Source organism: Cynoglossus semilaevis, chromosome Z (genome assembly GCF_000523025.1).
Source record: "Cynoglossus semilaevis isolate Cse_v1.0 chromosome Z, Cse_v1.0, whole genome shotgun sequence".
Classification (NCBI taxonomy): domain Eukaryota; kingdom Metazoa; phylum Chordata; class Actinopteri; order Pleuronectiformes; family Cynoglossidae; genus Cynoglossus; species Cynoglossus semilaevis.
Genome location: NC_024328.1, coordinates 15,862,834 through 15,879,573, shown reverse-complemented (window position 1 = coordinate 15,879,573; position 16,740 = coordinate 15,862,834). Strand labels below are relative to the sequence as shown.

Genomic DNA, 16,740 nt, shown 5'->3' with positions numbered 1-16,740 from the left:
CTCTTTGTCTCCTACCTGGTAGCTCCATCTCTAACATTCTTCTACCAATGTATCCACTGTCCCTCCTCTGCACATGTCCAAACCATCTCAATCTGGCTTCTCTAGCTTTTTCTCCAAACCTTCCTGTCTGTGTTGTCCCTCTAATGACCTCATTCCTGATCCTGTCCATTCTTGTCACTCCTAAAGAGAATTAGCATCTTTAACTCTGCCACCTCCAGCTCTGCCTCCTGTCTTCTGCCTATTGCTACTGTCTCTAAACCATACATCATGGCTGGTCTCACCACCGTCCTGTAAACCTTTCCCTTCCCCTTAGCTAACACTCTTCTATCACAGATCACTCCTGACACTTTTCTCCAGCTGTTCCATCCTGCCTGCACTCTATTCTTCACCTCTCATCCACAGTCTCCTCTGCTCTGAACAGTTAAGTACCTAAACTCCTGCACCTTCACCACCTCTGCTCCTTGTAACCTCAGTATTTCACTGTTCTCCCCTTTCGTTTACACACTTGTACTCTGTCTTGCTGTGGCTGACCTTCATTCCTCTTCTTTCTAGTGCAAACCTCCACCTCTCTTCTAGCTGCTGCCTACTCTCACTACAGATCACAATGTCATCTGCAAACAACATAGTCTATGGGGACCACATCTGTCAATCTGTCCATCACCAAAGCAAACAAGAAGGGGCTCAGGATCCTTGATGTAGTCCCACCTCCACCTTGAAGTCTTCTGTCCTTCCAACAGCACACATCACTACTATTCTCATACATGTATACCTGCACCAAACTAACATACTTCTCTGCCACTCCTCAAACAATACCACAATTCCTCCCTTGGCACTGTGTCATATGCCTTTTCTAAATCTACAAGTACACAATGTAGCTCCTTCTGACCTTCCCCGTACTTCTCCATCAGCATCCTCATGCAAATATTGCATCTGTGGTACTCTTCCTAGGCATGAAACCATACTGCTGTTCACAAATCTCCACTTCCTGCCTCAACCTAGCTTCAACTACTCCTTCCCAAATCTTCATTGTATGGCTCATCAACTTTATCCCTCTGTAGTTGTTACAACTCTGTGCATCACCCTTCTTATGAATTGGCACCAGAACACTTTTCCTCCACTCATCAGGCATCTTGTCCGTCTCTAAAATTCTGTTAAACAACCCAGTCAGGAAATCTCTCCACATCTCCTAAACACTTCCATACTTCCACTGGTATGTCATCAGGATCGACTGACTTTCCCCTCTTCATCCTCTTCAGAGCTTCTATTCTTCCTCTTTTCTCTTTTTCTCCTAACCAAACACACTTCTCTTCTTCTCTGTCTTTGACCAACAAGATTATGACTGCAACACATGCAGGATATGGCTCTGTGTATAAGAACCGTATTTTGACAGCTTGTTAACCCCACTAGTTTTTTCATTAAAATAGCCAGCTCACCTCAGACCCTGATGATGACTCAAATAAAAAAAACTGATCATTCTTGCTAACCCACAATCACCTCAACATGAAGAATGGGAAGAGCAGCCATTAGCAAACTTTTGAAACACGTTTTCATTGGACTAGTATGCAATAGTGGTAATGGTTCTCTGCACTGCATGGTAACATTTGAGGTTAACAACCCTCAGAGTGTTGATATTTCAACAAGCCATAATACAATATTTGGTAGACTATAAATGCAATTGCTTTTAAGTAACCAAAAACACATGAGTACTATTTACTGAGCATAACAGCAACATAGTTCAGGCAACACATTCTGATATTATCGTGTACTATGTTACCATGTAGTCAGCCACTGCCACAATATTTTCCATAAATGTTTCCCACACAAAATTGGAGGGCAGAGTGAGAGATGTCAAGTGGTTCAGCTGAGCCACATCACAAGATGCAGCAGTAAAAGTAGCAATAATCACCCGCTACATGCAGCTTCCAGCTACAGAGAGAAGAGACTTTGCTCTAGCGATGACATCACCTGGGGTGGTGGTGTCCAGTCCTAACCAAGGACAGGCATCTGTGCTTACTTAGATAGACTGCCAACACACCTCTGTTTGCTGCCTGGCTGGCAGTCAGGAGGCAGGTACTTGCACATGAGGAAAGAAACACTGCCAATGTAGCCAATTGCAGCATACAGACAAAATATCTATGCACTAATTTTATTTATATTTAACCCTTTTGGCAGCTAAACTAACCACAGTACATGTGCATATTGTTGTATGTGTAAAACAAAACAACCAAAAATCTTCTAAAATATAACATGTAATCACAACATAAAAATATATTAAAGTTCGGTCTCACAGTTTGGTTTTCTTTTGCCATCGCTGTTGCCACGGTTTATGAAAAAAAAAAAATACATATATACTGTCTATATATATCTTAATGTAACATGATATGAGATGCTCAACAGCCCATGTCCACAAATGTTTGCCTTTCCTTAACATAATGCACCTGACTGAAAATTTTCAATTTTTCTCAAAAATCCCTTATTTCCTTTTAAACACTGGTATCCTGAATGAAGCATCTATCAAACGTTTCTACCCAGCAACACTGACATTCAATGGTCTGAAAACAAACAATGTTTCTATCATCAGTTATCTCACATGTGTTTTGGCCCAGGAAACATACAGTGCATGCTTGCTGAAGGTGGCTTCCGACTGATAAACTTCTAGCCTTGCTAATAAACAGCCTTTAGCATTTGGCCTTTCCTCCCAGAATCTCTCCACAATATCAGTAACAATAGAGATGGAAACATTGTTACTAAGTTTAACACATAGTGTACTAATGGTCCATGACTCAGCTTTGCTTATAAATAGAGTAAAATCCAGGTCCATGTGCTTGTTAAAAAACCATATTATAGTGTGACACTTCCATCTAACTTCACTCTGCACCAATATTTGAAAGTGTGTTTCAAAATCAGACCAGAAACAGCTGAGGACCCTCAACCTGAGCTGGTATTCACTTGTAAGAAGTGTACCAACCTTAAGGGAACTATACTATAAGAGAGAGAAATGCTACTGCTCCAATTCATTACCAAGCATTAAGCAGCAGTCAGAGAAGAAAATCAACCTTGGTGAGAGAAAACACACTGCCACTGCTGGGCTTACTTAAACCCCAACAGAAACACAAAGAAAGTCCAAATCCCCCCTTTGAAGACTGCCAAATGACCACTTTATTCACTTGTACACATTCCAGTTCACTAGATATTTTCACACAAATTGCTCTTTGATGACAAGTAATGACTCACCGATATTAACCATTGCTGTTATTGTACACATTCACTTATCCTGAAATGTTTCGATAAACACATCATTTAAATCAGAAGCATATTTCATCTTCTCACAGGTTATAAATAATACTGTTAAAACATATTATTTTCCCAAAAACTCAATAAATGCATGTGGCAGCAGCAGCAAACAAACAGAACCACGGGTTAGATTCTGACCCGCTTTAAATACACACAAAAAAGCTTAATGTGCAACACTTGGCCCAAACAGAGTTTTCTTTAACTTTATTTTTACTCCAACTACTATAGTTGGATAGTAAGATATCACAACTGTTCACACTGTTTTTAACTTCAGCACCCTGGACAGCACAACCTCCAGTAGCACCTTATTATATTGTTAACATAAAACCACAATAACAATATTGGAAAACAATGACGCACAAGCTTATTATATTATAAAGACTGCACAATTATGTACCATGTTAAAAAACAAAAACTTAATTACCTGTTAGATTCTGCATCTGCTTGACGGTGGATACTTGGACCAACTCATCAACAGCAACTTTACCCGGTTTTGTGGTTTTGTGAGCCATGCTTGAAGACTGAGGAGCAGATGTGAAGAACTCTGGCTCAATTTCTGTCACAGTGTTGACTTCTGTCTGGTTGCTGCTACTGCTGCTGTGTTCAGGAACCTGATAAGTAGACTCATCAAAAACACTTGTAGAAGATTTGACATCTTCAGCTGAAGTTCCACCTTCAGTCAGAATAGCAGCCGTTGACTCCTGTTTGTCAACTGATGTACCAACATCCTGACTTTGGGTTGTAGTTGTTGCCATTCCTAGTGGCTCTTTTGGGTGACTTTCCTCGCCAGGTCGGGTGTTGCACATAAAAGTGCTAGGTGGAATAGTCGTAGGTATTCTTGTCCCATCAATAGTACCAGTGATGTCTGGAGAGGAAATGACTCGTTGAGGTGGGTGAGTAGGTGGAGTTCCTTCAACAGCAAAAATGATTTCAATGTCATCAACACTGGGATCATAATCTGGGAAGGTTGTGGTTGAATGAAGCTCAGTGAGTGAGTCTGTTGATTCAGAGGAGCTGAAAACACCCTGAATGGTCTGTTGGTCTGTGGATTCTGTTGGACTGTCACTGAGGTCAGAGATGATGGCTGTGGTCACCTCAACACCTAGAACAGTTTCCTCGGTTTTCCCCTCAGCAAACATGGGCTCAGTTCCCACAGAGGCATCGGTGAAGGGGACATCAGGTTGAAGTGTAATTATTTGAATTACTGAATGATCATCTGGTTCCTCTGTAGTCTCAGAGACAGATGCCGTCTTATCAGTAATGTCTGCTGTGTATTTAAGGTCCACCTCTGGAGCAGCTGTTGTGTGATCACTTTCCTCATGTTCATCCCTGATTGTAGGTGCGACTGTGGTAATTAATTCTTCTTCTTCTTTTGGAGTGGAACGCAGCGGAGCCATACTGGCAGAAAACATATATATGACGGTTGAGGAAACAGTAGAATGTAGAGACTCATCTGCCTCTGATACGGTTACAGGGAGTGTTGAGACACTGCTCTCCAGTAGAGGCCTTGAAGTAGTGGAGCTGGTGGTTGTGGTGGTCATTTGTATGACAGACATGTCCACCAAGAATGTTTGGTTAAACAGATCTTTCGTTCCTGTAAAAACAGACAAATGCAGCGCACATAAGTGTCTGGCTATAATTATAAATATGTTACATTAAACTAGTCAATGTAACATAATTTATAGGTGACAATGTAGTTTTGCAGTTTTTATGTTACATTTCTTCTATAGAAAATAGAGCATTAGTAATAAATGTTTATATCTTATTTTATATTTAATATACTTTTATATATAAACTTTCTGTATTTTATACCATGAAATGTTTATATTGCAGTGTTGTTATTGTTTACACAATGCCTTTTAGTCAGTAGAAAACCTGTCATGCAATGTGGTTTACAAATTCACACGTCTGGTTGATATAAACTTTTAAAAGATTTGTTGTCAGTTTGATAAAAAGTCAGTTTTATTTTAAGTTTCCTGAAGAGATATTTGTTGTCCTTCATCACTGTGTGCTCTAAACACGCTTATTTTTTAACAGTCATTAGTGGCACAAGAATCTTTAAATGCTCTTTTAATAAACCAGACTGACTTCTTTTGGAGTTATATGGAGTCGATCTCCTTCAGGTCTCCTCTATTTTCCACCCCTCATCTGATGTCATCTGATGCTCTCTCTCACTCCCATAAAATGCAGTGTTGCAGCTTTAAAAAGCTAATTTTTGTGACGGAGACAGATAGTTTAAATCCAGCTGTTGACCATTATGCACTAACCTTTTTCCTCCTGAAACTGTCCCTGATTTAAGGTGTGACACACATTCTTCCCAAACAGGAAAATGGGATCTACTCTTGGAACTATTATCACCCTGAGGCTTTAAACATTGCTGCTATTACTGTGACCTTTGCTTTTGTCTGGGCCCATCCTGAAAGCACCGACCTCATCATTCATTTATCTTCATCTTCTGTGTCCGACTGTGTAGACTGACTGTAATTATAACAGATCCTCTTGTGAAATATAGTGGGAAAGCAGGAAACGATGGCATGAGTTTCACCAAACACGAGCACTTGAAAAGCACTTAGATGGAAGCATAAATATAACATGACTGGGAGAGAACTGACATAGAATACACAGAGCAGGAGGTGAGTGTCGCCTGTTTGTGTGCCCTCTGATCTCCAGGGGGACTTATCACTACAAGAGTTAACATGGCTCAGGGGCAGTTAATGGGCTAGGCAGCCGATGGCTTATCTGTCCAACCTCTCATTTGTAAAGATGGAAAGGCCAGGTCAGGGGTCGCCGAGCATGACCAAATATAGAAAGTCCAGCAGTAGCTTTGTCCATTATCCAAATGTCTGCTCTGATAAGTACAAGTGAGAATGACGGAGGACAAAGTCTGACAGCGGAAATGAGGAGAAAGGTAAAAAGAAAATGAGATAGTGAGAATAAAAAGGTTGACAGGTGTGGTATTAGTTACTTTTGCTGCTCATTTAAATGTGCCATCAGTCAATAGAATTCCCCTCAAGGGAAGCTGAACACATTAAACTGCTGACTGAAAGTAAGGAGAGTTTAAAGGTGATCTCCTTCTTCTTATTCATAGTGATTTTGGTCAGTCTAACCAAAATATTTCTACTTATACAACTGTGTGTCTGAGTAGAGATATATTCACATTAAGAAAGTAGCCTTGCCTAGTGGCTCTTAGATTAAATCGAATTAAAAGTAATCATAATGTTACTAACATGGAACAACTCTTTCATCGGAGGCAGTGGTGCCTTCAGAGTAGCACTTTAGTTTGTTTTACAACAGTGAGGTTGTTTAAGGACAACGCTTGAGAGGCTTTAATTACAGCAGCTGGAAGTAATAGAGATAAAACAAACACAAGCACTGACTGGTATACATTGTCACAAACCCTCATTAATTCGCCCATTAGAATTGGATCTGGTCTAACCATTACTTGTTCAGTAAACACCATTTCCTTGTATGATTTTAATCTACTCTTGGCCTCTCCTGTGGCAACAGCGATGGCAAAAGAAAACCAAACTGTGAGACAGTGAGGTCACCTTCAACACTGTAATATGTTGGACTAGTCTGGCAAACAGACACAGTACTGCTGAGAAAAGTATTTTACTTCTCACTGGTTTCTCTAATTCCCAAAATTACACGTGTAGTAAAGAGCACAGATGGAGGAGAACAACCTAACACACAACAACAGTGTAGAATGTTACTCTGTTGTAGATGTGGATAGTATAGACAAGCAGAGGGTGAAAGGGTGGAGAAGTGAATACAAGAGATGAGATCATAGCTCCTCACAGTCCAGTTGCCAGAGTTTGACAGAAAATGATCTGCACACTATTTCTATTGTTTCCAGTTTACATGTTGCATAACACAGCATGTGCCCTTTCAAACTGTATGCAAACAATCCCATGTGAGATGTTAAATTTTAACAGTGTCTTTAAAATTTGGAAGTTGGTGAAAAACAAACTACATTATAAAAAAATGTGAAGACCTGCAACGCATAAGCGGGGACCAAGATAGTTTTATCACTAAGTCACATATTTTATTGTTGTTTTCACTTTATTTTTACTTTTTATTTTTAGTTTCCAATTTCTTGGAAAATGTCTTGACATGAGAATGTCTTCTCACCTTCACATTTATGCATTGCTACAAACACCTCCATAACCTAAAAGATACTGTTTTGTATTCATTGTGAATCTTCTTCTATTATTGGAAAAATAATTTATTTCAAATTAGGCCTAAATGCAAAATTATCTGACCCAGCCCATACTCCATTTTAGGGGGGGATCCAAAATTTTTTGGGTTTTCAAATCTACAAGGCTTTGAAATTAGGTTTTACCTTTAAAACAGTAAGCTCCATGCTTATTAGGTGGTTCTGGGAAACCTGTCTGGTTTCTGTACTTATACATGGTTCTGACACCAAGCAGACCTCCTCCACACTGCATTCTGGGCACTGCAACAGGATGTCGTACACTGCCATCAGAGAGCCAGCCATAGTCACATTTGTCCAGGCCCATCCTCCAAGCTGCGTGGAGCTGACCAGGGGAAGCCAAAACAGAATTCCTCTTTTTGCACTCTTCGCTGGCTTCATCCAGGGTCATCTTATTACCCACAGGGGCATAGAACACGTCACCTAAAACAAAGAGAGCAAAACAATTAAGGACTAGCGGCAGAGGGAGCAGAGATAACCAGAGATGACAGCAACAAAGTCTGAGTGCAGAGTAAGGTTATTTTTGTTCAAAAATAAATTAAAACAGAGTGTCATTTGTAATGATCTAGGCCAACAGGTCTTTCAAATAATTTTGACCTTTCAGAGGAGACATAACCCAAAAACAGCTGAAAAAGTGCACAGCTGTGCAGGGCAGAGACCCAAAACATCTCCCACCAATAAGTACTTAGAAAACAGTAGTTCATTCTTTATATTATTCTGAGGTGGGATAGCTATGCAGACAATGTCCCTGGCCTGTCAACAAATCTCTGTCTAATTTAGGACAGAGATTTAGAATTCTCCCTGAACTATTATGTGAGGTTGATGTTTCCCTTGGGAATGTTGCATTTTCAAGGTTAACTTTTCTGATTACATACAATATAATCTGTCCTTGCCAATAGGAGTAATACAAATTAAACAATGTGAAGAAGCAGGATCTCAGCCAAGAAATGTTACAAGAGAGGATGACTGTTTGACTACATGTTTTCAGTTAATGTTGGGTGTAACATTGTAAATATCAAATGTTGGTTTGGTCCCAGTGATTTACAATGGCATTGAGATTAAGAGATGCTCCCCTCCCATCCCCCTCATAAATGCATTCCCTAATAAAACCAAAGCAGGAACAGAGACTCTCCCAAAGATTAACTTCCATCTGAAATTGTTGTGCAATAGTTTTTGGAAAAATATTAAAAAGCAAATGCTTAGAATGACTACAATACAGACATAATGAAGTACAAGACATTTTAATTAGGATCTATTTTTCAGCCACAATAAAAATATTACGCTAACTTATATACAGGACTCAACTCAACTGCTTTCCTCAGGTAATGTCTTGGCAAAACAGCTAGTGATGCATTTAGACCATATATTTAAACTGCTCTAAACCGTTTATCTCGATGCAGTGCTTCATCTTCACATTCTGTCATCAGGCCAAGCTCTTCTTGGGCTAAGCCCGGCCACTCTGTGGAGGGAACAACCACTTGTATTTACAATCTGGCTCTTTTGGTCAATATAATATTTGATTAACTCTGGTGAAACTGTCGGGATTGAACAGGGAAAAACAGGATTTTGAAATGATGTAACATCTGGACACCATATAGAGCGACAGCATGTTTGCACATATTTCATTTGATTAAAACTTTAAAATTTTACTCCAACTCCATAGTTGCAGAGAGTGACATTTGGATGGAGTAAATAATTAACAAACAGAAAAACACTGTTGGCTGTGAAGTGAAAAGTTCTTATGTGCCATGCCAAAGACATTTAAAACTCTCATTATCACATACTTTGTTAACGTTTTTAAAAACCACCACTCACTGGGAAGAAAGAATTTCAACGTCTCCTCAAAAGCTTCTCTCTAACATCCACCTACCTTTTTATTATACCTGGAACTCTGTGCCTTTACAAAACATGGAATATGTAATGTAACAACTAAAATAGGGTTACTACGGGACATGCTGCCTGTAATAACATTTACTAGCCTTCAAAGTCTCAGCCACCAGCCCTCATTTTGTGAGGTTACTCACATTCATCCATTACTTTTAGGCTCACACTGCTCACAGACAGACAAACAGATAAAAGTATCCAAAACCTGAACCTAACTGGCAGACGTAACACAATAATTAAGTGTATTTACACAGTAGGCTTATAAAGCATGAAAGAAATTGCTTTGGCACCATAATAATTTGTAACTTTCGTCATTTTAGCCGAAGGGTGTGCCAGTGCTTTCCCTGCAACACTTAATTTTTCATAGCTTACGCCTTTGGGGCATGATTTGTGGCAGACTTACCTTCAAGTTTATCTACGTAGCAGTAGACATCATAGGTCTCCGTGGGCTTCCTGGTTCCATATGACCTAATACCAGGTTTGCTTTTGAGGTTGCCATAGCAACCTTGCCTTGGCTTTATGATGGGGTACCTGTACAGAACAAGAAGAAGGCAGCATTTAAGACAAAATCAAAGTTGTTGTGACAAGGTATTATTTATTACCAGCAATACTCATACAGCAATAAAAACATATGACTTTGGATAACATAAAAAGACAGCGGACCTCACTGTCTGGTCAGCGATCCAGCCAGCATCACACTGATCAAATCCATCTTCGTAGGCAGCTTTCAGCTGGTCGTAGGTTGCAATGGTTGCTCCAACATCTTTGCAGGTTTTAACAGCATTATCATAGTCCAGTGTATATCTGCTGGTTTTAGCCCGATAGTGAAAGACAACACCTGAAAGAAAAGTGGTGGGAAGAAAAATGATATGCAACTAGATACTTCACTTCACAAATCAGACTAGTCATTTAGTGTAGGATTTCTCTGACGAACAGGAATATCGTATCAAAAATACAAGCGATTTCTGGGGAAGAAAAATCACTTCTAATTATCAATATAATAACTATTGGCGGGTTCATTTAAGCTCTAATTAACTGACATAATTTTATAGTCCACACTAGGCAACGACGTAAAGTCGACGTCTCCCCGAGAGGAGTCAAAAAGTCTGTCCTCTCTTGTGTCAACGCATTCTTTACCTTTAATTGGCTAAATCTCATATTTTACGCAAATATTTGAATCGATGTAAGCTGATATTTTACCGTCTTAACCGACAATAATAATCACTCGTCTTTAACTTCAGAAAAGTCGACGTGAAAAACATCAGAAGTGATCAATGACCTAGTCCACGTCATTCCTCAAACAATTCCCTTGTCTATAGCAGCCATATGAAAATATTTAAATAATTACAACAAGATATGTTTTGATTTCTCCGTAAAATGATAAACGTTTAACCAAATAAAATCAGTTTAAAATGTTTCTTGATCACCTTGTTCTGTCATACCACTATCTTTGCCAATTATCAACTGACAATTTTCAGGTTTTTTTTTTCAAGTTTCCCATGTGTTGTCAGCCTGAGGGGAAGTGTGTATAAATCAATTTTGAAAAAAAAAAAAAAACGGGAAAATAAAAACTTATTGAAATTTTGTATACAAACATTCACAAAGCATTCTGCTGTTCATCAGCATCATGTCAGTGCCATAAATTATGGCAAACGTCTCATAAAACACATACCATCAGTGAAATAACTCAGCCACTTAGCTGCTTTGGAAAGAGGGAAGTTTGCAATAAATGGAGAGGATAAGTAAAATACAGTTAACCACAAATGAACAAGATGGCTGCAGATGATGCCATGGCCCTGAAATCCCCATATTTGTGGACAGTATCCAGACCCAGAACATGTGATTGATGGCACTAATTAACATTGCAGATAGTTGGAAGAGAGGTTGTGAAAATCGTTAACCAGTGAGAAGCCAAAGTATCCCAGTACACCCCCCCCCCACTCCACCCATGTTTTCTACATCCCCTCAACATGAGTTATATCTCCCAGCATACTTGTCAAGTGAGAAAAAGTAGACCCCACCACCACCACCACCACCACTACCAATGAGACTGTAAAAGTTAACTTGGTGGTACTGCAATATTGTTGCATTATTATATACATAATTTAAATGTTGTGCAAAGTTAAGTATGGGGATTTTAGTTAAATTCTACCATTGCACAGTGAATGTAATGTGGAAAGAACAGTGTAACGCCCCACTCCTGCACACTAACAAGGTGGCAAACATCATGCAAGGATGCATGAGGTTATAAACCCCATTTAAACATGTGATTTGTAACCCACATGGTCACATGGATCAACTCTGGAATTTACATATAGAGTCATGGTAGTAGACAAGTACCCAAAGTTTTCTTCTTACTCTTACTCTTACTCTGGGGCAGTGGTGGCTTAGTGGTTAAGGAAGCGGACTTGGGTCCGGAAGGTTGTAAGCTGCCAAGTTACCACTAAGGTGCTCTGAGCATGGCACTGTCCCCACACACTGGTTAAATGCAAAGGTCACATTTTGTTGTGTGCAGTGATGTGTGTCACAATGTCACAATGACAAGGAGTTCACTTTCCTTTCCTTAAAATAAGAACAGTGTCTCACCGCTGACATCCAGGTCCACTGTATCCTGTGTGTCCTCAATGCCGTAGACCACCTCACACCGATAAGTGCCAGTGTCACTGGCCCGTAGCTTCACCATCGTCAAGGAGGCGTCACCAACGTCCTCAGGGTGACTAGGCACCGACACACGGTTCCTGTAGCTGGAGCCTATCTTGATGATACCATTCTGTGCCACCAGCACTGTTGATTCCACCCCCTCGTCTATTTTGGTCCATTTGATCCGCAAGTAGTCTTGGCTATAAATGATTGTTCCATTGGGAGTGATGACAGGTGCTGAGGTCGGGATGGTGGAGAAGAAGCAGGGAAGATTCACCTTCCCCGAGAGAGACCCCGTAATTGGTTTGATTATTGACAACCCATTGGAAGCTAAAAGGCAAAAAGTGAAATGATTAGAGGCAATTTGTGCTTCTATATCTCAAACTTATTCATCAGTTTCTAAATTATTTTCAGGCAAAGATGAGTCACAAAGTTCTAAGACTAAAACTCAAAATGCCGTCTACTTTTAACAACTAAAGCCTTTCTGAGTTTTTCACGTTTCTCCAAAAGCACTGACAATTTCTATCATTATTGCTTTGTCAAGTGTTGAGCAGTGTTACAATTTATTGAACACCCAAAATTTAACATTCCTGAAATGAGAGAAAACATTTTTTATCCTGTAACTACAAAAATATTTGAAAGATAAATAATGAGAAGCAAGATGTAATCTGGTATTTAAGACAGAAACACTGCTTGCAACGGGGCAGGAGAAATGTTGTTGTTTGTATATGTACACTGACAATTAAGATGATTGTTCTTCTTTGGATTTACACTTGTAAGTAGTTTTGTTCTTCCTTGTGTTCATATTTTATTGGGTGTGGGAACCTACAGTATTTGACACTGACTGAACTGCACTCATGGTAGAGAAGCATGGTAAAGATTATAGTTTGGTTGGGCCACACAGTGGAAGAGTGGTTAATGCAGGTGCTGCACAGCATGAGGGTCATCAGTAGGACATTGTGATTTTAGCAGATGGTCCGTCTGACTGTGAACTGCATCTTTCCCCCACATGTGTGTGGGTAAGTGATGGACACTGTGGTTTCTTCCCACAGTCCAATCTCATGCTGATTATGGTTAAAGTTTAATTAAAAATGTCCTAATTGACTATGTGGGAATGTTAGTGTGAAAAGGTTGTTTGTCTCCAGAGTGAGGCAATGGAGCAGTGTGGGTGTAAAACTGGGAACATTTTCATTCATTTGTAAGACAATCCAAAGAAAATAAATAACCAGGTGATTATTGTTATAAACAAAGAAGAAGACATAGAGACACAGACATGAATAAGAAATATATTGACACAAGAAGGGAGCGAATTACAACAATGGGGTGCATTTTTACAGATGCACCGAGTAGAGGGTGTGTTGTAATTTGGATGTGAATAGCATTTCTTACTACTCCAACCCTTTCGTGTGCTTTTTATTCTATATGTGGCACTAAACTACATGGCTGGGCTTACAGTAGCTTGAACTTGTTCTCTGACCCTTAACAAGATCAACCGGTAGAGGATGAGTGAATGAATGAATGAACAGATAGACGGATAAATGGATGGAGGTTGGAACACTATTGCTGCATACTGTATGTCAATGTTTGTTAGTAAATTCAGCCACAGGAATAGTAACAGACCCCAAATATACATTTCAGTTTTTCTCTCTAATCTAAGTTGGCCATTTTTCAATATATAAAAAATCTACTTATTACTTTTTTTACAAAACAGAGAATTGAAACTGTTAATCATCTCCCCTTAAGCATTTATCCACATCTAATTTTCATCACCGTCTCCTATTATGCATAAGGTCTGTTACTGCCAGACAGAGATGAATGACAACACAGTGAATCACGCCTGTCAAATGTCAAAAAGTTTTCTTTTTATTTGTTATTTTGTTTTGTTTTTTGGTAATAGTGTAGGCAACACTGTGGATACAGTAGTGGGACAACCCCAGAGGCATGTGTGTGTGTGTGTGTGTGTGTGTGTGTGCTTGAACAGTCTTATTAGGATGAGGGGTGAAACCAGCTGTTGTTTCAGACACAGAGCAGGGGCTAATTGAAAGGTGTCCATTCAAGTCCACAAACAGGGTGAGAGACTGTAGGGGCCAGAAAGCCATGAGGGCCCAGGGTCCCTGGGATACTGACCTCTGTGATGGTATCACCTTCACCTTAGTCTTGCAGGTTTTTATAGGACAACAACTGATTCTGCCTTATACTGTCTTCAACTGAAGGATGTGAGAGAGTGAAACACATAATCGTGTCACTTGTCTGACCAAAATGTTTGCAGCTAAGTGGCTAAAAGTGTCTGAATACCAGATCACGGTTTGAAGAAGAGAAAAGGCTTAAAGAGCTGGATTTAGAATTAAGCAGAATGTGGAGAAAGACTCTTAAACAATATAATGTGTGAGGGGTGGAGATGGGTGGATGAGGCTGAGCAGGAGAGAGAGACAGAGAGACATAGTTACTCAATCATGACTTACTTGTTGCAGCTGCAGCTTCCCAGAGACAACATAACCACAGGATATGCTTTATATTAAGTATCATCTGTTAAGAGGAAAAATCAAAAAGAAAATAGTGAGGGCATAAATTCAGCAACATCTTAAGGCTTAGTCAATATAATTTTTGTTAGCAATTTATAATCTAGAAATAATACTTTAAGAAGAAATACATCAATTTAAAATAACAGCACAAGGAAAAAGTGTAATTTATATTTTGATTACAATAACTGATTTTTTTCTAATAATGATTTAATTATTTATTTTAGCTATTTATCAACCAAGTGAGTTTTCTTTTATTACATTTACAAATTGGCCTAAAAAGGAGACATGGCTCAGGTCTGAATGGATTTGTGGGTGGTAGAGCTAAGAGGTGAAAAAATAAAACCTCCTGTGGGGTCGAGCTGCAGAGTTTTTGGAGACAGGAGGACAGAAGCAGTGAGGCTGAGCCCCGCTGTATAAACACAAGTGGCGGCTCAGAGGGGAGCTGATGAAAAAAAGTGCTATTCTCTAAAAAAGAAAGCCAGAGGGAGGGAGAGAGGCAGGAGGGAGAGTGCGGAAAAGTGTGGATATTAAAAGATTACAAGCTTTAGTGCGTGAATGGGCTTTTGTTCTTAGTGTAATGATCATTGTAAAAATTGGATAAGATCATCATTCTAAGTCGATGGGTGCATCCTAGTGGAAAAGTAATTAAACAATAATCTGCTAGAAACAAGAAGTGCAAACAGCTGGTGCAAAATCGAGTTGGACTTCTACATATTCTCCACTCACTTAACACATTTTCTCCGTTAATTTAAATGTGTTTGCGATCAATTGCAGGATAAAACGGGTTTTATACAAATAAGACGAGTTCAAATAGTTACTGGGCATCACACAGGCATTTGATTGGCTGCACATTTCACAGAGATTTTAATCATTAAAGTTGCTCCCTGCTGTGAAACACGGATTTTCTGCTACCGTGAGTTAAAACCCTGTTAAAGAGGACACTTAACTAAAGAAAAGAAAAGAAAAAAAAAAAAAAAAAAAAAAACTGTTCGTTGTCCCATGTCTTGTTCGTTGTCCCATGTCTTAAAAGCTCCTAGTAGAGATAACTCGCCACGAATCTTAACATAATTACAATAATACATTTTTAATTTTTTTTTAAAGTGATAAATAACGTAAAAGGCTTGAGAATCGTTTTCCGTAGCGGGACACAGCTGTGGGTTATCTGAGGACGCGGCATCACTGGACACTTTGCTGTTTAATTATTATAATATTATTAAAATAACAGTTAATTTAGTTGACTAACTTAAACAGCTTGGTAATTACCATAAATCTTCACAAAATACAACAGTGGTGTTCCAAGAACGCGCTAAAACATCACACAAAATGGGACCGGCACTTACGGTGAAAGAAGTTTTACTCCATAAAATGTAGATATAACGGTATTTGTGCCCTTAAATCCACTGATTCGCAGTGCGCAACAGGCGTGCGTAAAATGTGCCAAGATATGTCCACTCCGATCCGGCGCAGCAGGAGTAGCAGCACTCTTATCTCCCTGCCTCTATCCCTCCTGTCTCCTCTCCTTGATGCTCCAGAGTTGCAGAATTCCAGTCCCCGGCTGATCTTGGTTCTGTGAGGAGCGACAGAATATTGTGAAGTGTTGGCAAGCAACAGAGTTAGCTATTTTTCCAAACGCACACTGTTATTTCGTCAGTGGTGGAAAGGAGGGGCAGAGTGCCCATGTGAAAAGTGAATGAGACACCTTTGGTGGAGGAGGGAAAATGCTTTCATTTGGCCCTGTGCCCTCGAGGTACATCCCCATCCAAAGGGGAGGGTGGGGGAGGTAACAGTGTTATTTTAGAGTAAATTCGTTTCCGCTAAGAACTGGAGAAAAACTTTAAATTAACTCAGTATGGACAGACATGTAAAATAAACCACACTGAACATTATTAAAGAAGTTCATTGTGTTACAAGAGAGTTTACTGCTCTGCACATTGTTAGCACCATCTGCTGATGAAGTCTCACTTTGATGGAACATGGAGAGCGCACTCGTTACATTAGGACTTGGAAAGGACAATGGAAACAGGGTGACGCAGACCGGCCTCGGCCTGGACTTGACTCATAATCAACTACTAATTTGTTTCAACAACACACTTTTATTATGTAAGTCTTGAGAATCACTTCTGTCCAAAAAACAATTCTGAGTAGTTGTACACAAAACAGTACCAGTCAATTTTGTCTGTGTAGGAA

General features: G+C 39.6%; 1 protein-coding gene across 1 annotated transcript in view; it reads right to left on the bottom strand.

Annotated features, from left to right (window-relative positions):
• The window catches only part of LOC103398134 (versican core protein-like), a 19,540-nt gene extending 2,800 nt beyond the window's left edge, over window positions 1–16,740 (bottom strand). Inside the window, exons 1-7 of the mRNA XM_017042889.2 lie at window positions 15,894–16,740; window positions 14,494–14,557; window positions 11,978–12,361; window positions 10,055–10,229; window positions 9,795–9,922; window positions 7,637–7,930; window positions 3,719–4,888 (exon numbers count right to left, since the gene is read on the bottom strand). Of these exons, the coding sequence (XP_016898378.1) occupies window positions 3,719–4,888; window positions 7,637–7,930; window positions 9,795–9,922; window positions 10,055–10,229; window positions 11,978–12,361; window positions 14,494–14,557 (2,215 nt within the window). The 5' untranslated portion in view covers window positions 15,894–16,740. The remainder of the gene's footprint in view (window positions 1–3,718; window positions 4,889–7,636; window positions 7,931–9,794; window positions 9,923–10,054; window positions 10,230–11,977; window positions 12,362–14,493; window positions 14,558–15,893) is intronic.